Source organism: Arvicola amphibius, chromosome 8, assembly GCF_903992535.2.
Source record: "Arvicola amphibius chromosome 8, mArvAmp1.2, whole genome shotgun sequence".
NCBI classification, from domain to species: domain Eukaryota; kingdom Metazoa; phylum Chordata; class Mammalia; order Rodentia; family Cricetidae; genus Arvicola; species Arvicola amphibius.
Window position 1 is genome coordinate 59,984,985 of NC_052054.1, and position 23,829 is coordinate 60,008,813.

The following is a 23,829-nucleotide window of genomic DNA, read 5'->3' on the forward strand; positions in this document are numbered from 1 at the left end:
GTTATAAAATTGGGATATAACAGTAGACACCAAAGAAATCCAGAGAATCATCAGAATATACTTTAATAACCTGAGGTCACTAAACTGCACAATCTCAAATAATTTTATATATAATTTTCTCTGTATATATTACTTCTGAAAGTTTAAGCAAGATCAAATTAGCAATTTGAACAGACCTATAACCCATAGTGAAATAGAAGCAGTTGCAAAAAGTCTTCCAACCAAAATAAATAAATAAATAAATGAATAACAAAATGTCCAAAGCCAGATTATTTTAGTTAAAATTCTACTAGATTTCAAAGAAGAGTTAGCACCAATATTCTTTGCATTACCTCCAAAAGGAAATAAAATAAACATCAATTCATTCGTTTTATGATGTCACAGTTACCCTACTTCTTAAACCACATAAAGATCCAACAAAAAAAGAGAATTAGAGACAAATTTCAACTAAAAAATCTCAATAAAATATTTGCAAACAGAATCCAAGAACACATCAAAAATATAACCACTATGGAAATTTTTCAGCTTCATATGCAAACACACACACACACACACACACACACACACACACACACTTCAGCTTCATATGCAAACACAAACACATACACACACACACACACAATTCAAGAAAGCTAAAACAATCCAAAATAATGAAGGGTATCACCATCCCAGACCTCAAATTATACTACAAATCTATAGTACTAAAAACAGCATGGTACTGACTCAAAATTGACTGACTGATCAAAAGAATTAAATCAAAAACTCAGAAAGATGTAAATCTACATACTTATTAACATCTGATTTTTTTTATAAAGAAGCCTAAATACACACTGGAAAAAAGGCATCTTCAACAACTGGTACTTCTTAAAATGAAAGACTATGTGTGATAGTATCCAAAATCTTAGAGCCAAAGTCTGCAACATAAAATCTAATACACTGAACCTGATAGAAAAGAAAGCAGAGAATAGCCTTGAACTCATTGAATTCATTAGAACAGGACATGACTTTCTGAACAGAATGCAATAGTGTATGCACGAACACTGACAATAAACTGTACCTTATGAAACTGAGAAGCTTTCTCATGGCTAAAGGAAACCAACGTCTGAAAAAAAGCTGCAGCCTACAGAATTGAATAAGTTTTTCACAACCACATATCTGATAGAGGGCTAATGTTCAAAATACATAGAGAACTCAAGAAACTAAACATCAGGAAAGTCAATATTCCAATTGAAAAAAAGATAGGGTACTATACTAGAAGGAGATTTCTCAAAATGGGAAACAAAAATGGCTAAAAACACTTAAAGTAATGTTTATCATTCTTAGCCATCAGTGAAAGGCATTTTTACATTTTATTTTTCTTGTGTCAGGATGGCGAAGATCAATAGCACAGATGACAGCTAATCCCAACAAGAAGGTAGATAAAGAAAACACTCATCAGTTGCTAATAGGAGTGCAAACTTGCACAGCACAATGGAAATCAGTGTAGCCATTACTTGGGAGTATGGGAATGGATTTACCTCAGGATACAGGTATATCACTCTTGGTTATACCCTAAGAAAGTTTCAAACATAATATGAAACACTTGCTCAAACATGTTCATAGAGGTTGTATTCAGCAACTGATAGGAGCAGATGCAGAGACCCAAAACAAATATTAGATGGTGCTTAGGAAATTTGGCAGAATAGGAGAAGAAGTATTGTAGGAGACAGAGGAGAAGTGAAAGAAACCACAAGAACATAAGAATCAACTAACCAGGGCCCATAGAGCACAAAGAGACCGAACTGACAATAGGGATCCTGTATAGCTATGACCTAGGTCCTTTGCATATGTACTATGGTTGTGTGCAGCTTGGCCTTCTTGTGGGGCTCCTAATAGTGGAAGCAGACCTGTCTCTGCCTCTTTATCCTGCTTTTGGGTCACTTTTCCTCCCACTAGACTCTTTCCTCCATCTTTGATATGAGGGTATGTAGCATGATTAATAAAACTCAGAGACAGAAATAGGGATCAAGAATGAATGTCAGAACAGCAAAAGTGTCAATCACCTACTCTTACCTCTAGCTCAATCCAAAATGGCGATCCTGCCTCCAGGAATCTCAGAATAAGACTGTGTGTGAGAGCAGTCTCCTTCCATTTTATATATTCTTCTCTTATGTTGGGATTAAAGGCATGCACCACTACCGCCTGGTTTCTATGGCAAACTACTATGGTTACCAGGATTAAAGATGTGTGTCACCACTTCCTGGCATGTAATGCTGATCAGTGTGGAGATTTTTTATTCTCTGAACTTCAGGGAAGCTTCATTTATCAAAATACAGATGAAATATCACTACGAGTGTGTTTAATACAGCTTGTTACCAGACTTAATACAATTTGTTATGCCATCTTTGATTGATATCTCTAGGAGGCCTATTTTTTTTGAAGGGGAACAGAGGAGGAATGGATATGGGGAAGAAGGGAGTCGGAGTAGGGTCTGAGAAGAGAATATGGAGAGAAAACTGTTGTTGGGATGTAATATATGAGAACAATAAATTAAAAAGAAAAATACAATCCACAATTATAAGGACAAAAAAGGAAAACAGAAGAGAAAAAGAAAAGAAGAGAAAAAGAAAATCTTTCGCAGGTGTACCAAGCCATTTGGGTTTTAGTTAATTCTATATATAGTCAACTTGCGAAGCAAAAATTATTTGTTTTATTGATAAAATATATTTTTATTCTTTGAAATTTTTATACATTTATACAAATTATCATGATTAGAACCATCTGACTTTGTCCCACTCCACTTAATGCTCCCAACTCATCTAACTTTCAATGATTATGCCTTCTTTTATTGTTTTTTATTAGAAACTCACTGAATGCAATTAGTACTATCTATATGCTCCTGGGTGTGTGTCCCTCCACTGGGACATTGATAACCTACCAATTGCATAAAAAGAGTGTCTTTATCTCCTTAAGCAACAACCAACTGCATATAACTCCAACAGGAGGTGGGTTTCCCTCCTCCATTCTTTCTGGAATATTGTTCAATTTGGCTTTACTCAGGTTTTGTGCATTTCAACCCAGTTGCTGTGGGCTGAGTTATACAGCAACCACATCATGTTCAAAAGTCTGCACTTTGAAACTCCCCTCTCTATCTGATGTCTTCCATCCCTCTTCTGTGACCTTACCATAGCCATGGATGGTAGAAGGTACACCCTTGCCGGGCGGTGGTGGCACACGCCTTTAATCCCAGCACTCGGGAGGCAGAGGCAGGCGGATCTCTGTGAGTTCGAGGCCAGCCTGGTCTACAAGAGCTAGGCCCAGGACAGGCTCTAAAAAAGCTGCAGAGAAACCCTGTCTTTAAAAAACCAAAAAAAAAAAAAAAAAAAAAAAAAGAAGAAGAAGAAGAAGGTACACCTGACCCAGTAAGGCAAATGCTGCATTTCATTTTACATACATGTATCCTAACTTCAAATCTTCATTTATCTTAACTTGGAGTGGATCTGGAAGCCAGAAAACTAGAAACAGGTCACAGATCATCGACATCATATGGGAAGGCACATAGTAAAATTAGATTTAAAAATCTGAGAACTGAGGTTGGAAGTGGTATAAGCTCCACAACTGATTAAAAAAAAACTCTTTGCAACTGATACTTATTGGGAAAGAGAAATGTGGTTTTCTCCAATGGAGTGTCATTGAGTATATCAAATATATTTTCGGGCAGGAATGTACTCAGAAGTAATTAGCCAACCCATAATGGACTCCACATTTTGTTGTAGACTTTTTGTTTCTTCTTTTTGAAATTTTTTGTCCTTTTTTCAGTGCATTTTTTTGTTTGTTTCATTCTTTCTTTCTTTGGAGAGAGCATGAAGTTACAAGGATGAATATGATTGAAATACATTGTATGAGAATTTTTTTAATTATTCAAAATAGAAAATAGGATGGTAGGGATGATAGGGAAATGAGGTATTGATGGAAGGCTTTACCAAGAAAGAAAAGGAACACATGAAAAAACTACATGGACCGCAGGAATAAAAGCATCATTCACAGAGTAAAGTAAGTGTCATTAAAGGAGAGGAATAACATATTCAAGGATAAGTTTGCCTGGTAATAAAGGGATTTGGAAGATGAAAATGTATAGTGGTGGGTCAGGAAAAATTAAAACTATAAGATCCATTTGTTTGCAAGCCTACCAAAAAAAAAAAAAAAAAAAAAAAAAACCAACATGTCATATGGAGTGTAAATAGAACTAAGCCCTTGCATTATTAAATGAAGACCTCATTGCCATGTGTGGGATGCCTTCCTATCAGTTATTGGTCAGTTAGGCCCCCCAAACACCAAAACCAGCACAGCTACTGTCATTATTCTTTGCTAACTACCATAACTGTATAATAAGACCCTATAGCTGAAGTCATTTTTCACTTTAGATGAAGAGCACAAAAAAATCTAAAATTGAGCAGGAAACTCTCCAAGCTGGTAATCTTACATAACATCAGAGATGCTAGGGGCTGGAGAGATGGCTCAGAGGTTAAGAGCACTGACTATTCTTACAGAGGCCCTGAGTTCAATACCTAGCAACCACATGGTGGCTCACAACCATCTGTAATGAGATCTGGTGCCCTCTTCTGGTCTGTAGACACACAGGCAGACAGAACACTGTATACATAATAAATAAATAAATAAATAAATAAATAAATAAATAAATAAATATAAAAAAAAAGATCAGAGATGCTGTTCAGTATTTGGAAGAGAAACGTCAGAAATGATCTTATCCAGGATTGGACTCAGCATTTTCTAATACTGACCTACTGTAAAGATGTGTCCATTGGTGCACAGCAGCAAGACAGTTGTGGAGAAGAATAAAATATGTTCTGATTAGATATAAGGTTTATTTCACACAGAGATTTCATGTGTGATACTATAGGTCTACCCAAAAGCCAATGTTTCAGGAGATAATTTGCACTAGAAATTTATTATTCCTTTGATAAATGCTCACTCAAGGCTTCTCTCTCCCTTTGAAGTGTGTGTGGTGTGTGTGTGTGTGTGTATGCACACATGCATGTGTATGTGTGTGAGTGTATGTGTGGTATACCTATGCAGTATTTGAGTATCTAGATAATTTTAATATTCTCACAAACATGGAAGTATGTCCTTTAAATATTATCTTGAATAAAGACAAGGCCCTTATGTTTCAAGATCTGTTGAAGCTAAAAAGTTAACTTCCAAATAGCTTGACTCAAAGTCACAAATCTACTTCTTGCCATAAAGTTTTAATTTATTTTCTCTGTGGATAAAATTAGATATCTTACAGAGATGGTTACTACGTGAATTTAGAACAACTCCATGTTAGGCAAACATACTCACATAGAGAATAATAAATACAGTGATGATGTTGAGAGCATATATTCAGCACCATCTTAATTAGTTACTTCTCAATTGCTGTGATAAAACACATTGACCAACAGTGACTTATCAAGAAGTTTATTTGGACTTACAGTTCCAGAGGAAATTCATCATAGTAGGGAGACATGGCGGAGGGGAGTTAGATAAGGAATCTGAAAAATGATACCCTCAACAACAAGCACAAAGCCGAACACAGACTGCAAATGCTATGAGAGGTTAAACTCTCAAGGTCTATTTTCCCCAATAAGGCTCCATGACCCAGATTTCCCTAACATCAGTCCCAATGGGGTACCTTGTAAACGTGAACTTCTGGGGCACATTCATCATTCAAATCAACACAGCACTGCTTGTCTCTGTGAAAGACTGGGAATGCTCTGTCTTTGAAATTACTTAGCTGAGAGATAATGACTGTCATCACATTTTCTTTAATGCCTATCCAATAATCAAATTTGTATCATTTACTTTTGTGGAGTGGTTTTCTAAATTGGAAGAGGATTTCATATTTAATTATGTTTCTACAATACAAGGTACATAAGTGGAACTTCTGGTTTTCATCCTTTTAATTACATGTTTTCCATATTTGTAATTTTGAGATTTCTTCAACCTTTTATTTTTCATTTTAGTTGTTTTGTAATGTCCATTTGAGTTAAACTTCCCCTGCCAAATATAGCAATATGCTTCAGAACTCTAGAAAAGAATCTTGTATGAAATATGTATTTACTGCCTGCAAACTAAAGCTCACATAAAATTACACTAAGTGTGACATAAATGGTGTGATTGTACAATTCCAGACATGGGACACTAAGATTGTTCCCTCCCAAACCCAGATTTGGGATTAGCTCTGAAGTAGGCACATGTTCTAAGGGTGAGTCCAATAATTCTTCTGGTAATATCCACATTGTGATTTTGATTAAAATGTGGGGAAGAGGGATCTCTGCCTTTCTAAATGGGGACTAAAAAAATAAATTAACCTAGAGCACTGTATCTCCTACAGAATGGAAAGTTTCTTCCAGATAGTTCTCTATTGTAAAGGGCTATCGTGTTAGATGTTTAAGAGCATGTTGAATTTAAGAACAGCAAAAACGTTCTGAACTTTTCCAAATGACGCAAGGAAGTCATAAATTGGCCAGTATTTCATATCCAATATTCTAGAGCAGCCATGGAACATCTTTGCCTCATGCACACAGGTAATGACTAATAACCAAATATGTATGTAAGTAGCTAAAACCAAAAAGACATGTTTAATTTTGGTGTTCCTTTTGTAATAGACTTGTTTTCATTTTGTTGTTTAGACTGACTTCAAGATCTGACCCATAATTAATGAGGATTACAAGTATTTGTTCCACACTCACCTTAGAGGCACATTTTAAAACCTCATATCTAGGGATGTTTTAAGTGAGAAGCAGTATTTAACTTACTTTATATAGTCAAAGCTTTAATACTAGCTATGTGCACATTATGTATATATGTGTGTGTATGTATTTCAAGTGAAATATATTTTAAGTAAAGTATCTGTTAATCCAGTAACTAAAATAATATGTACTACTGTTACCATAAAAAGAATTGTGGAAGTGTCACACATGTTCTTCTCTGGAGAGTTACAATACTGCTGCAGAGTATACCTAAAGAAAAGTAATTAGGAACACATGAATTGAGGGAGGGATGAGGACAGAGGTGACCAAAAAAAAAAAAAAAAAAAAAACCTTGCTTACATTAAGACAGTAAAAGAACATCACTCTAGATGGGTTCAGCTGGAAAAATGAAAACAAATTGAAATACAAAGACAGGTCAGTTGGCTCTCAAGAGGCACAGAGAAGATGATCAAATAGAAACTGAGAAGGTTTTTATTTCACTGGGACTAGTAACACAGGTAACGATGAGAGCAAAGGGCAAAGCACTGGCTCTGGCTCTGGTACATCAGTGAAAACCTCAGTCACACACTGAATGAACTAGCCAAAAGAAATTTCCAATCCAGGTCTGGGCTTCCAAATTCAGAGGCTTGCTGGGCAGAGAGTAAAATGAATTTCTATCAAGCGTGTAAGTGGTGTACAGTCAAAAGGACTGATGGTCATAGCTTAAGAATCTCTGGCAAAGAAAAAATATAGTTGAGGCTAGTAGCAGAAGGAATCTAACAAAGGACTATAGGAAACAGAATGAAAGAGAAGCTTGCATATTGCAGCCATCAGTGTTAGGAACTGTGGCAGTCTAGGTATTGGCACAAACACTCCTATGCAGCCTCTAAAGGAAAAAAATAGAGAAACTATGTCCTCATTTCCTTCCTCCTTGAACCTAGCTGAGCTGTATTGAGTCAGTCCTTGTACAAGAGTCTCCTAGCACAGAGGCGATGGGGAAGTTTTGGTAAAGATTGAGAATAACTCAAGAAATTTTTTTTTTTAGAAATAAACTATAATATAAACTATAATTTGTTTTCGTTTAGGGCTTGCAAATATATTATTGTGGCTATATAGCAACAGAGCATTTCAAATTCATGACAAACTTTAAGCAAGGATAGACATAATAAAATTTCTCTTTCTGTAACAAGACTAACAGAATACAATATAGATGATGGATTAGAAGGGAAATATCATTATGCTGAAATATTAACATTGACAGAGTTGGTCAGCTTTCTGAGTTACTTAAGTGGCATACTGAATAAGCTATGAAGAATTGAGAAATAATTTTAAAATGACTACTAAATTTTAGGCTGGAAAATGTATTGAATTTTTATAATATGAACAGGCAGGGAGAAGCCTTCAAAAATCCTCTGCTTAAGGAAGATAGAAGATGGATTCTGTTTGGGACATGTTGCCTTAGAGCTACTTGTGACATATTTATGATGAAAACACAGTAAATGGAGTAAGGCACATGTAAAACTCAGAGATGAGGACAAATAACGTTGAAAGTTTAGTATAAGCATGGTAATCACAGAGTATAACCTGATAAAAGAAAAATAAGCAATGGGAGGTAAATGATGCTAGTCTGGTTACCAGTATGAATTACTAAATTGGGTAGAAGTGTGCATGTCCACAAATTTGAAAGCTAAGATAAAATTTTAGAAAGAAAACTTATGTTGACTGTAATCATCTTAGCTTAATATGAACACTAAATATTGAGAACCATGGAGTTAGGGGAAACAGAGACATGGAAATAAGTAGGTAATTGTAGACTGTTGTCTTGTTAGGGACAAAAATAAAACAAATTAAGTCATGGAAGCAAGAATAAAATGAATGAAAAACCTGAATATATACCAGTGGTCTCAATATTAAAAGAATTATTTTTTGAGGAATAATAAAAGTAATGATGTCCACATATTCCTCAGTGTGTGTGTGTGTGTGTGTGTGTGTGTGTGTGTGTGTGTTTGCATGCTGCTTCTGCAGGATCCTTGTGCATACTACTCAGAAATCACACCACTGAGCGAAAGCTGTGTGTCTCACTCCTAGTTTTGATATGGTATGCCATTTTCTATTACTCTAACACATTATTTCCTAGTCACCATTTTTGACTCTTTGACTTCCTTGAGAAAATATACACAGATAATATATAAAGGAAGAAATTATAGAAAATCTATAAAACTGTTTTTCAAAATTCAATCACACAATGTCCAATTACAAAAGTATTAATTGCATATATATGGAGACAACTTATATTTTAAAATGTCTGTTACGTAAAATTTCTATATTCTAACCAAATAAGTTCTCACAGATTTCTATGGGGTATACACATTGTAGCAATTGGAGAAGTTGCAGCACATATTTTCAGCAATAACCATCTTCATTTCTGTTTGAAAACCCACTTCCTACATGTAAAATTTATATGTTCTATACGAGAACTGACATTGCATCATAGGTTGTTGCTTGAGTTACATATTTCATACATACCCACTACTCATAATGTCTGTTTTTCTTCACAAAATACTTATCTCTGGATTTAGGAACTAGGCAAGAACAATAAATACAATTTGAAGACTTTTACAAATCAGGGTGAAATTGTTGAATTTCTTATGGGGTAATCTAGACTTTCTGGTGGCATATTTAGGGAAACATACAAGCAGTCACAAGTAAACACCACATCGTAATGCTGTGGACAAAACCATACCAGGTCCATTCACTATCCCTTACTTTACAAAGATGAAAAACAATAAATAATAATTTCTACTTAAACATTCCCATTTAAACCACTAATAAGCTATCCAATTACAATTAGTAAGTTATAGTAATAACAAATATTAAATTGATAGTAACAGTACAGTTTAATATTTTACATTTGGCTGCAAGATGAAAAAAAGAATCTAATATTTTAGTGGATTTTAAAAGACTATGTAAAATTAAAATATAAATGTCCTAGTCATGCAACTTCTGAAAAATAGCTAATAAAGTCTAGAACTTGAAATATTATTTAGTAAGTCCTAGGCAAATAAGAGAAATATGAATGATTTGAATGAAATTAATAATTTATTTGTATTGTTATTCAGTTTCTGATCAAAGCAAATCCATTCTTCCCCTGCCTCTGGGATAGAAAGTTTATGGAACAACACTAAATAAACATCAGCAAAGAGCTGTTAATAAATAATGTGCAAGTTGATGGGCAGTGGTTAATGCACAATCCCATAGCAGGAAAAATGTTGATACTAAGTGATGGGGCATCTATGTCATCAAGGTTAGTAGAGGGATCTAGGAGGCTCCACCTCTCTCTGCATGTCTATGAGCAATTATTGGATGCTAGGGGAAGTGGTTTCAACTTCTTCAAGGGTGTAGCCACAGATAAGTTGTCCATGCTCCAATAAATAACTTCTAATCCATGTTTGTCAAAACAACTCAGATTAGAAAAAGAGGATCAAACAATTAAAAATAAGAAAATGTGGAAAGAGCAGAGGGGTTTGAAAAGGAGAATTTTAGCAGGAAATGGAAGGGAATGTAATAGGAGAATAGGGAAATAATATGACTAAAATTCATTATATACATGTATTAAATTGTCAAAGAATAAAAACAAAATAATGTAAAATTTGATATAAAATGGTGAGCAGAATGTGTATAGATTTTATTTGCATTTGTAAGAGATTTATTGAGATAACAGTTTATATTGTTCTTTTTCTTATCTTTTTATTATTCTCAGTATTGGTAATTAAACATATACCTTTCAAATGCTAGGCAAGGAATCTTCCACTGCACTTCTTTCCACACTTCCTTTTCCTTTTTTTTTTTAGACAGAGCCTCACCAAGCTGCCTAAGCCAGTCTAGAACTTGTGATCCTCTTGTCCCACCCTCCTAAGTAACTGGGAGTATACTCTTGCACTATCAGACATAATAACACATTAATTTTTTAAAGATAATTATTTTCATTATTTTCTACACTTCTTACCTTAGTAATAATAAATGTATTTTGTAATATTAATTGTATTATGACTCTTCCTATGGAAATTCTCAAATGAAACAAATTTCACAATATATAAAATAAAATGCAATGCCATAAAATGTTCTAAAATATAATAATATATTTCAAATAAATAAATTTTTTGAAACAGTAATTCTGAGTTAGTACTTTCTGGCTTATAAAGAACATCTATTTTGCCAATGAAAACAAGTCAAATGATGGATAAAATAGCTTAAAAGTCTATTCTTATGATTAAATTGCTTGTATTCTTTTTGTACATTATATGATTCTATGTTTCTTTCCACATAGGTACAATGATCTTATCTCAAAGTATCATATCCTAGAATAAGATATTTAGAATTTGCATTGTTTATTCTCTGCTTATTAGAAGTTATCACAGTGGAAATGAATTCACTTTTGAGAAATAACATCATGACAGAAAAATTAAGACTAGCTATCTGCAAATATTAAGCTACTTAATTTAAAATAATTTAGTGCAGACATCTTTCTCAAAGAAGGATATAGAATCTTCTTGGACTTGTTCATTTTTAGTGACAAAAATATATGCTTTGAATATATACAACAATCATCCAACAGTGATAGGAAGTGGGAAAGGATACTCACGTGATCGATTAGCTCACGGACCATCCCATTCCATTGTCCATTCACATCATCCTGGGCTCCATATTTCCCATCCTCCACAAGTCTGATTTCATATGTGAAGCCAAGAATTGTAGATAACTCTCGTAGGAGATCAATACAGTAGCCCTCAAATCGATCATTCCCATAGAGAGGTTTGTCAGACTTCTTAAAAAGAACATAGGGTTCTTCCTGGAACATTAAACATGAAAAAGTGACACATCAGTCAACCAGGAAACAGCATCAGAGCAATCATATTTCTTGGAAGACAGAAAATACTTCATTAATTTAGAAGAATAGTCAATTTAATTTTCTTCTGATTCTTTTGAACATAGTTTGAAATATTAAGAAAGGAGATAGTGAACGCCAATTTCTGTCTGTGGGATTTTTTTATTTGTGCTATAGATACTAATATTTCTTAAGGAATATTTGTGCCTAACAAGAAAATATTAAACTATAAAATCCTCACATGTATAATCATAAATATATAATGTCTGATATATTTTTGACATATGGCATATACTATGCATATATGATATTATAAATGTACTATATAATTTTTGGATGAAAAATTTGAATTAACCTATTTATAAAATACCTTGAATATTGTTTCAATCAGATCTATGAATGAAAAAATTCTGAATTCTTACTACATTTGTCATAAAATCATCAAGTTAAAAGTACAACAATGAATTTTAGAAGAAAAAGTAGTGTCTCTCTTAAAACCCAGAGATATATTCTGATGCTCAATGTTTGAGTCATATTCATTCTATGTTATTTTGTGTTCTTATTGTGAGCCCACTCTACTTATACATGACAGAAATCATTAAGTCAAGGCATTAATTTTTTAGGAAACATTAAAAACATAAATAGATCAATCATGGAACTTCAGATGAAAGTTAGTAATAAAGAGATATAAAATGGGTCAATAGAATAGAGAAAACTCAAGGTACTTGGTAAGACAGAGACATAAAACAAAATTGACTTAGGACCCCCAAAGCCTTTATTAGGGAAGTACAACATAAGATACATCCTAAATTAGAAAACAGAGGCAATAGATTTAAAAATTTGAAAGTAGATTTCAGGTCAAGGCAAGAAGATCAAAATGACATAGGAACATTAATGAAAATAACAACTATTCTTGTGTTTAAAGTGACAACCAATTCAGGGAGAGAGAAAGAGTGTTGAACAGATTTATAATGAGAAACTTAAGGAGTCAAGCAAAATACCTTTGATTCTCTACCACAGCAATCAGAATATATATATTATAATTGTATAATTATATATTATTCCACATTGAATGTGAACAGCCTTTATAAGTGTAAATAGAATTCAGACCTGGGTATATTTTGAAGAGTAGATAGAAAATTTTATTAGCATAGGCCATACTACTGCTCTTTACTCATATCAACCATTAATTATTTTAATAAGTGCCAAGTTTTGGTTTTACATGGAACTTCATATAAATGGAGAAGTACAGTATATAATCTTTTCAGGTTGGTTTTACATCATTTGGCAGTGTGCTGTTCAGATTCATTCATTTCCTTTTTAGGCTTGAAAGCCTATTTCCCCTTGGGGTTCAATAATATTAAATTGTGTATATGTACCAAAGTTGCCTGTTAATTTTATTGCTAAAGAAACAAAGAAAGACCTACAAAACTTCCATATGGACATGTGTTCCAGATCTTGTGTCAACACATGACTGCAATTTATTTGGGTAAATTTCAAACTATATGGTGCTGTGTCTTTGGTAAGTAAATGCCTTGTTTCACAATAGTCAGGTTTTGAAGCAGTAGGAACATTCTGAGTTTTGTTGTTCTGTTCCTCACCAATACTTACTATGATCAATGTTGTGTACATTTGGACATTATTAATGGCTTGTGGTGAAGTTTCACTATTGTCTCAATTTGGAATTTCTTGATAATCCATGATATTGAACATGTTTTCAAAAACTTCAATAAGTTTTCTATCAGGACAGATTTATAGTTATTACATGAATGTATGGTGAGGTTAAATACATTTCTCAAGTCTCAAAGCTAAAACACTGTGAACAGTTGAAAACAGTGAAAGAAGTGTGAACCTATTCTGTTACTTTTAATTTTGTGAAATGTATTTTTCGAAATTTCCTATGCTTCTTTGAAGAACACTAGATTGTTTGAAAAAAACATAAATGGTAGGTCTTTATGTGACATAAGTTAAACAGACAGGAATCAGTTGTTATTCTATAAGTACGCCCAGAGCTAGATACTAGATACTTGTGTTTACTCTAAGATAAACACATACATGTATTTATTCTAAAGTAAGTTAGAGAATTTTGTTTCCTCTAAGATGCTGTAATATGGGTAAGTGTGCATATATATCATGTGCTCATGTGCTCATATTCACAATTTATTCCTAATGGGAAATAGATCACTACAAGTATGACAGATGTGAATGTATCTTTCTACCAAAGGACACTTCCCTTCCATCACTGGCCTTCCAGTCCCATATATTAAAAAACACAACTCTGAAGGATATATTCTATCTATGTGACCTCTGTGCTTTATAATGGAAAGCAGCCATAGGCTAATACTGTCTTTTACACTATGTATTCCTGAACCAGAAGAAAAGAAGTATTAAAAAATTCAGAGATATCTAAGTGTTTATACTGGGTTACAGTGTGGTACTAGCGATTCAATAGCTCCTGAATCCATATTAAAGGGTTAAATATTTAGGAGAAAAAGATAATGTGCCCTTGTAGAGGAGTGAACAGCCTAAATTTTGGGTTGTTAGAATGTTATTCAAAAGAATCATGTAATTACAATTGATTAGTTCTACAGACTTCATACTGATTTTAATCATTGTGTAATTTGCAAATAAATGGATGATGTTTGTTTGGTTTTATTCAAATTGCATAGAGTAGATACCTTGTTAAAGTCCATGAGTTAAGCAATAATGCTAACTGACATTTATCCAGCTACTTACTGTGCTCTAAGTTCTTTAATTATATATTTCTAAAAAACTCTATGTGATATTGGTGATGATATATTTTTCAATTTACAGAAAGCAAACTGAGGGGGAGATGCTGAGAAATTTTTTTAAAGTTCTGCCATAGACCAGCAGTGAGCATATATGCATTTACTAGTGTTTCTGTAACTCTTCAGTATAAGCCTGTCTATTCACTAATCTTTAACAATCATTTTGAAATTTCATGTGAATGCATAATTATGCATAACTCATTATATGACTGAATACATGTATTGCTTTATGATTTTTTAATCAACTGGGATTAGACATTGGGCTATATTACATGCAAAATGGTATTACTAATTGGATAGCATAATCAAGACATCATTAAAGAAGAGAGTAAGTAATAAATATATAATACAAAAAAATTAACTTTCTAGATGATAAGTTAACACCCTTTCCTTGGTGTGGGAGAATGGTTTGTGTTCTGTCAATTTTATTTTAAATAAACACTTATTGGCCAGTAGCCAGGCAAGAAGTATAGGTGGGTCAATGAGATAGGAGAATTCTGGGAAGAAGGAAGCCCATTCCTCTGCAGTCATTTCCCAGCCACAGAGGAAAGAAGATATGACTGTCTTGCTGAAAGATGTACCAACCCAAGTGGCTAAAATAAATAAGAATAATGGATTAAATATGTTATAAGAGTTAACAGGAAACCTGAGCTAATGGGCCAATCAGTTTATAACTAATGTAGAACACTGTGTGAATTTTTGGGGACTTAAAAACTGTGGGAAACAGGCAGGACAGAAAGCTCAGACAACAAATGGTGCTCATGTGGACAACTGCATCCACATAAAGACTGACAGAGCTTGGGAAGTAATTCTAGACCAAAAAGAATAGAATTAAGCACAGCTTATTGATAGCAACAATTTCTCAGGTGGGCTCTGTTTGCTAGAACAAATGTATCTCATTTAAGAGAGTCTTTCTGATACAGCTTTAGCTATAAAATGTTGCAGTTCTTTGAAGAGGTCCTACGACAAAACACTTAAATGGTGTTGATGAAAAGCTGACTGCATGCATTTTGGTTTTCAGGGAAAAAGCCATGCTGTTTTAAAATGCCAACTTTCTGGGCCATCCTGCCAGAGCAAACTCTGACTCTTTCAGGCAGGAGGTCCGAGCTACAAAGATTTGAATGTGGTTTGTGAGCACACTGTTGCAGCTTGCTTGCTGGCAACGACCTTGAAATACCATAGAGGTGTGACAATAAACATGGCTCTGGCCATTACCTCAGCCATGAAGCTGGAATCTCAGAAAGCTAAGGAATGGGCTGGATCCAGCGTCAAAGCCTTTGCTTTTACCCTCTCCATATTGCTTAGCAAATTAAAGACTCACATGGTCAGAAAAAGAGATATACAGCAAAGAGAGATTAAACCTCTAGATGTTTTACAGTGTGTTAAAAATATATGCAAACTTGGGACAGAAAAGAAAAAGGTTAAAGTCCTTAAAATAAAAAAAGAATGAGAGTAGTTAGGTGTGGTGGTACACACCTTTAATCCCAACACTTAGAAGAGAGAGGCAGGCCAAGCTCTGTGAGTTCAAGGCATGGTGGCACACAGTTTTAATCCCAGCACTTTGGAGGCAGAGACAGGGGGATCTCTGTGAATTCAAGGACAGCCTGGTCTACAGAGGGAGTACCAGGACAGCCAAAGATATACAAAGAACCTATCTCAAACAGCCAAAAATTAAAAGTAAAAATAAAAGAAATAGAGGCTAAAATAAATCCATGTAAAGATAAAAAATGCTGAGAGAGTCTGGATACTGTATGTTATTATGTTCTCTTTGAATTGTTTGAATGCTGGGGAAAAAACAACAGCTACTAAAAGATATTTATTTATAAGTGCTGCTTAATTCAAGATGGGTATTTTGAAAATATATTTGAAATCAAGAGGTATTTTACTTTGGAAAATTGTATTTGTTTTTGTTTCCACAGAAAATGAGAGGCTGTGGATTCATTCTGAGTTAAGAAAAATCAGGTTTGATCAAGGAAGACCACCTGAGAAATCTCTGATAGGATCAGATGGCCCAGATGTCAGAATTCTATATCCAGAACAGAATCAAGATGCTGCCTGAGATGATCAAGCCTCACTGGATACTCTAGACAGAACATGATCATAATTCTATATTTTATTTAGGTCCCCATAAGATTATCAGCATCCCCAACCAGCAGGAAGTAACCTAGAAAACTATGCCGACATTCCCAAAAGATAGATTATGGATATTTTCCGTTGTTTAAAAAAAGAGGGGGAAGGTGTGGGAGAATGGTCTGTATTCTGTCAATTATATTTTAAATAAACGTGATTGGTTGGCCAGTAGCCAGGCAGGAAGTATAAGCAGAACAACAAGACAGGAAATAAGGTGGGTCAATGAGAACAGGAGAATTCTGGGAAGGAGGAACCTCATTCTATACAGTTACTTCCCAGCCAAAGAAGAAGAAAGATGTGACTGCCTTGCCAAAAAAGGTACCAAGCCATATGGCTAAAATAGATAAAAATAATGGGTTAATATATGTTTTAAGAGTTAATAAGAAACCTGAGCTAATGGGCCAATCATTTTATAACTAATGTAGAACTCTGTATGATTTCTTTGGGACTTAACAGTTGCAGGAGCCAACCTCAACCAACATTTCCTGAACAAAGGAATATCTTTATTAAACATAAATGTATTCGTAAAAATAGCACAAGTTATTTATCAGAATGAGATGGAAATACATGCTATTTCCACTATTTTTTGCTGTTAAGATTAAGTCATAATTGGGAAATTTTTGTTTTTTTTCTAAAATATTGTTAGTATTTTAAAATAATATGAAATTTTTAGATATAATAGAGAATGTGATAATAATTAATAATAAACATGTAGTGTGTTGGGTATAAAAATAATGTGTAAATAATTAAAATAGCAAAATAACTTCAGAAATATTAAACCACTTAATCTCATTCATCCAATTGTACAACTAGCAATTCTACTTACCATTTTAATTTTATTTATGTATAAGACAATAACAAAACACATGTCATAGGGAAATAAATTTATATATTTCTAAGTGGTTAAAAATATTAAATACAATTATACATGACTAGAGAAAACTTTAGGGCACATGTATCTTGTTAGCATTCATGGTTCTCCACAATGTCAAATGTTTCTAATCTCAGACTTAATTTTGATAAATAAGACACCATTTTCTATCTGTGATTCCTTTTTCTAGTTATATTGTATTAATCATAGTTTCACATCACCTCTTCTTTACAGTTTTTTTTGTTTCACATGGTATATGTATAAGTAATAACCTTGTAAAAAAATATACTAGAAGCAATTACTATACCACACACCAAGTCTAGTGAATAACATGATAAAACTCTTCTGGGAAAGTTTACCAATTTTTCATATGCTCTCAAATCTACACATCAGCATTTGCTAGAAGCAAAAGCACTTTATTCTGCTGGCATGGGTAATAAGGATTTTTCAGCATTTCCACTGTCAAGCCAAGTTTTAAGGAACCCACCAATAGTTCATAGATTTTTATTTGCATTAACCTTGGAGTTTGTACAGAATGAAACTAAAATGAGTTCTTGAAGAAGCAATATATCTTTAAGGCTGAATGAAACAAAATGTTTTATTTAAATATAATAAAACTAATAACTTAAAAATCTATAACATATTTCTCAGAAATCATCTGGGGTTTGAAGTTCTTTTCTAAATATTGGCTCTGTGAAATAGTTGTCATAACATGCTATTCAATTTAAGAGGAAATAAAATGAAAATTACTTTTTACATGTATGTAATATTTGGTAACACTAAACTAGTTAACATATTTAATTCTAGATGCATTGAATGAATTTAAGTATACTCTGGATCCTAGGAAAGAGAAAAATGGAGAAAAGCATGTCCTTATAAACTTATAAACCAGTGAGTGTTTTTAAATTCTTGTTTATAATATCAGAATTATTTACATGAATATCCTGTTTCATTACGCATCAGAAATAGAGTGTTTCCATAAAAACAGTATTGGGTGCACATTTGGGGGATTCTGATGAACCTCAGCACAGGAAATTTTATGTCACATACTTTGAAAAATAAGAAGAAATATTCATGTAGCCTAGTATGATTCTGAATTTATCTTATAACTGAAAGACTTTTATTCTCTGTTAGTAGCAACCAACTGAAAACATACTTGTATATAACTGTCAAAACATTTTAAATGATTTGTATATGGTACATTACATTTCAGTAAGACTGTTGAAAAAACTAAAGAAATGTAAATCTCCATGGAGCAAATGGAAGAAAAAGTATCTAATAATAATAATAATTACAGATTAACAGTGCATACTTTCCCCAAAATCACTTTTATCCTTCCCATTTCTGACTTTATATCTTCTATCTTTACATTCTATTACTTTTCTCATGCAAAAAAATATACTCTCATAAATAATAGGAGAGAAAAAAAATTTTCAAGAGTGTAAAAAAAAAACAAGAATTATAAGGTGTAAAGGACAGAAAAGAGCAGGAGATGAATGGAAAGCACAGATTGCTGAGAGGAAACAACGGTGCTGCTGAGTCAGCTCTGATAGAAGATTGGTCAGCTGATAAATCTGTAGAAGTCATACTTCACAAAGAACAAGGGCAACAAAACTGAACAGAATACATGCATTTTCCTGTCCATTGTCAAAACAATACTGAATTTTGGATCACAATTATGTGAGGAAGGTTATAATAACAAGAGGAAATTTATTAATGATCATTTCCCAGATTCTCTCTTTCCACCCATGCTCTAACACTAAGGCTAAGTATTTAAAATTCTTCTATCTGGCAACATGAGTAAGTAAGTGTTATTTAATTCTCCTATTATGCTATAATTACTTTTATTGTTGTTAGAATATAAAATAATGGACTTCATTATCACATGCTCATGCAATTTGCCTTTTTAGACCTGTCCCTCTCACATCCCTTCCTACAGTACTCTCCTTTCTATTTTCATTCCACACATGGTCTAGCCTGCTTCTTCTGTCCAATTTCTTTAAGATCTGTCTTCCTGCTCATGCTTTTTTTTCTAGGTATCATGGTCTGCACTCATGTACACACATATGTGTGTGTGTGTGTGTGTGTGTGTGTGTGTGTGTGTGTGTAACTTAAAAGCAAGAAGATTAGACAACTAAAAGTTTATTTTCAATACTTATGGATGTCTAATTTTATTATAGGCAAAACTGCTCTTAAATAATGAAATCTATATGAGAAATCTTGCTAACACTAATGAATAAAAGCAAGTAGCATGGAAAATGATTTCTAACAGAGATATATTTCTGCTTCATAAAACACATAACTAACTGATCTCTACCTGTCCCATAAAAATAATAGGAAAATTTAGAATCCTTCAAGTATTATATATCTAAAGGGAAAACTATAAAAAATCTACAATAGCAAGATATGTTTTCATTTGACATATTTGTAACTTAAATAGGCTGCAATTATTTGGCTTTTAACAAATATTGACATAAAAGTTTCTGAGGATGATTAATAAATTATCACATTTGAAAGCATGTAACTTTAAGCTTTGATAGATGCATGTGGGTACATTATTTGAAAGCCTCATGATGAAAAGTAAACAGAAAATAATTTAACTTTTGTGCACAATTTTTTTTAAGTCATTTAAGGCAGGAAGACCCACTTTTATCCAGATCCTTCCAGGTGGGAAAATACACCTTTAATCTGGGTGTCACATTGTATTAAAAGCCTATAAATAGAGGTTATGGAAGAAGAATTTTTTTTCTATTTGCTGCTTGTCCTTACACTGACTAGCAAGTTCATTCCTTCACTGGTATTAGAGCCTAATTCTTTGTGAATCCAGTAAGCCAGCTAAAACATCCAACCTTATGGGCTGAACAATTCCTGGACTCTTGAACCTTCTATTGGTAGCCATTGCACTACCTAGGCTACAATCTGTGAACTATTCTAAGACATCTCTTGTGTGTGTGTGTGTGTGTGTGTGTGTGTGTGTGTGTGTGTGTGTAGATTTGTTTTATCAGTTCTGTTCATCTCAACAACCCAGAGTGAAAAATAAAAATGTATCAAACTAAGTTTAAAGCATATATCTTGTCTTCTTGATTTAGATTCTGGAAAAACATTTCAAAAGCTAAACAATGAAAATAATAAATCATGCATGTCCCCAAATAAACATGGCATATTCTATACGCAGTTTAATAAGAGCTATTTATAAATATAGTATTTACATTGAGCACAGGCTCTGTAAATAGAAATTTAAGAAAACTTTTGATATGCTATATTGATAATGTGAACATGAATAATTAATATTAACAAGTATGTGATACAATGATTTTCCTGACACATAGGAAAATTATATTTCATGAAGTTGATTACAGAAAAACACTGCCTATATTCTCATGTTATTTGAATTTGTACAGTATTTCTAGAAGGGTTCTTCACTACAATTTTCTCCCTCAGACATCCACTGTGATAGGGAAATGTAGTTTTCATAATTCTGTCTAAAAATCCTCCATGTTTTCTTATCCTTTAATTTTTCTCTTATTCTTTCTCAGCACTAAAAGTTTACTATGAGTAATGAAAATCCTCATAAGGACAGAATTATGTTGTCTATTATATTGCTAAATTACCATCAATGAAAAATAACATATTTAGGTATCATATCTCAAATCTCTTATTTATCTTATTGCATCTTCTAATGATGATTTTATTCTTATTTTAAAATTATCAACCAGTATAATTATCTTTACTTTCTTTATTCTTCAATTAATCTCCATTAGTGAATCATGTTAGCATCTCTCTAATAAAACATTCATACATTGAAAATCATTTAGTAGTTACTACAAATATAACTAATAGGTGTGATGGTGTTATGGATATGAAAAGGCAGACATGGTATCTTTGCCTAAGGAGCACAAGATCCTGCAAAGATAATCTAGTGGATGAATGATGTAGGATGTCCTTCTGTACACTGCTGATTTGTGACTTTTATTGGTTGATCAATAACGCTGTCTTGGCCTATGGCAGGGCAGAATATAGCTAAGCTGGGAAGTCAAACTTAATATAAAGAGAAGATGGCTGAGTCTGGAAGATGCCAACAGTCACCAGAGGAGTAAAATGTCATTGCATTATTTGGTAAGTCATGGGCTACATAGTAAAACAGATATTAATAGAAATGGATTAATTTACATGTAAGAGGTAGTTAGTAATAAGCCTGAGTCATCAGCCAAACAATTATAGTTCATATTAAGCCTCTGAGTGATTGTTTTACAAGCAGCAGAAGGACCAGGTGGGATAGGTGGAACACAGTAAAGCCTCCAGTTACATTTGTTGCCCAACTCCTGAGGCAGGAATTTCTACATAAGCCCTGAGATACTTGAAGCAGGTGCTAAAACACATAAACCCAGAAAAAAATTGTAACTGTGTCTCTCATGTGGGTTTGGTACAAAGATGCCAGGGAATTCAGGACTGAGCACAGCATCATTGATTTCCATGGTAGTACACAGAAACATCTCCAAGCTGGGCAGCATGCAGTGTGGTGGATTTAGTTTTTACTGACGCAGACAAAAGAAGTTTTGGGGCTACCTGCAAGCTACCTGGTAGTAACAGGAACCACAGATATGAGGGGGGCGCACAGTAAGCAAGACTCTCCTGGGTACCTCCGCCATATTGGGAAGCCAACAGGGATAAAGCCAAGAGCCAAGCTCTATTTTTTGTACTAGCTATGCCTGCTTAGCAATTTAAAACAAAAAAAAAAATTACAGATACACAATAAAGGCAGATTCAGACAAAAGGAAACCTCTAAACTGGTCACAGAGTATTTTAAAAAATGTATGTAGGCTTGAGAGAAAGAAATAAAATAGGATCTACCCTGCCCCCAATGCATTATTCCCTGCGAGGTCTGTGGAGGCAAAACTTGGTGGACATAAGAGGTGAGACAACAGTGGCACTGGGACCCTGGACCCCCCCCATACCCTAAAACCTCCATGTGGGAAAAAGGCTAGGTGCCCCCTCCCCAGGCACCTTTGGCATTCCTAGCAGCCAGCAGCGATCTTGTCTGCAAGCCAGCCATCTACCCATCCCCAAGGCATCCTTCCTTGCTAGCTCCGTGGAGACCAATTATTGTAGACATAAGAATTAAAGGAAGAGATGGGAAGGTACCAATGTAACTTCTCCAACATTCTAAAAAGCAACATGATACCACCAGAACCCAGCTGACACACAGCAGGAAGACTTGATCTTCCTAGCCCAGAAGATATAGAAGAAAATGACTTTAAACATTACTTAATGAAAATGATAGAGACCTTTAAAGAGGAAGTAAAAAAAAAAACTCCCTTAAAGAAATGGAGGAAAAGACAAACAAAAACCTGGAAGAAATTAATAAATCCCTCAAAGAAACTCAAGAAAACCAAGAAAAAGCAATCAAAGAGGTGAAGGAAACAGTTCAAGATTTGAAGCTTGAAACAGAGGTAATAAAGAAAACACAAACCGAGGGAACTCTGGAAATAGTAAATCTGGGTAAACAAACAGGAACTACAGAGACAAGTATAATTAACAGAATTCAAGAGATAGAAGAAAGAATCTCAGATGGCGAAGATTCTATTGTGGAAATAGACTCATTGGTCAAAGAAAAAATTAAATCCAACAAATTCTTAACACAAAACATTCAGGAAATCTGGGATACCATGAAAAGACCAAACCTGACAATAATAGGGGTAGAAGAAGGAGAAGAATTTCAGCTCAAAAGCGCAGAAAATATATTCACCAAAATTATAGGATATAGCTATGAAGTTACAAGAAACTTACAGAACACCAAATAAACTGGAACAGAAAAAATGTCCTTGCCATATAATAATCAAAACACATAACAAAGAAAGACTATTAAGAGCTGCAAAAGAAAAAGGTCAAGTAACATATAAAGGTAAACCTATCAGAATTACACCTGACTTCTCAATGGAAACCATAAAAACCAGAAGGTCCTGCATAGATGTTCTGCAGACTATAAGAGACCATGGATGCAAGCCCAGACTACTATACCCAACAAAGCTTGCATTCACCATTGATGGAGAAAATAAGATATTCAATGACAAAAACAGATTTAAACAATACGTATACACAAACCTAGCCTTACAGAAAGTACTAGAAGTAAAACCACAACCCAAGGAAACTAACTACACACACAATAACACAGGCATCTGATAATCCTCCACCAGCATAACTCAAAGAAGGGAAACACACAAGCACTACTACCAAAAGATAACCAGAGCTAACAACCACTGGTCATTAATATCACTTAAAATCAATGGACTCAATTCACCTATAAAAAGACACAGGCTAAAAGAATGGACACAAAAACAGGATCCAGCATTCTCTTGTTTATAAGAAACACACCTCAACCTCAAAGACAGACAGTACCTCAGAGTAAAGTGTTGGGAAAAGGTT

General features: G+C 33.8%; 1 protein-coding gene across 7 annotated transcripts in view; it reads right to left on the reverse strand.

Annotated features, from left to right (window-relative positions):
* Nucleotides 1–23,829, reverse strand: part of Grik2 (glutamate ionotropic receptor kainate type subunit 2) — a 618,878-nt gene that overhangs the window by 186,426 nt on the left and 408,623 nt on the right. For all 7 annotated transcript variants that reach the window (XM_038339004.1, XM_038338998.1, XM_038338997.1 and 4 more), the window contains one exon: nucleotides 11,374–11,580. In XM_038339004.1, coding sequence (XP_038194932.1) covers nucleotides 11,374–11,580 — 207 coding nt within the window. The remainder of the gene's footprint in view (nucleotides 1–11,373; nucleotides 11,581–23,829) is intronic.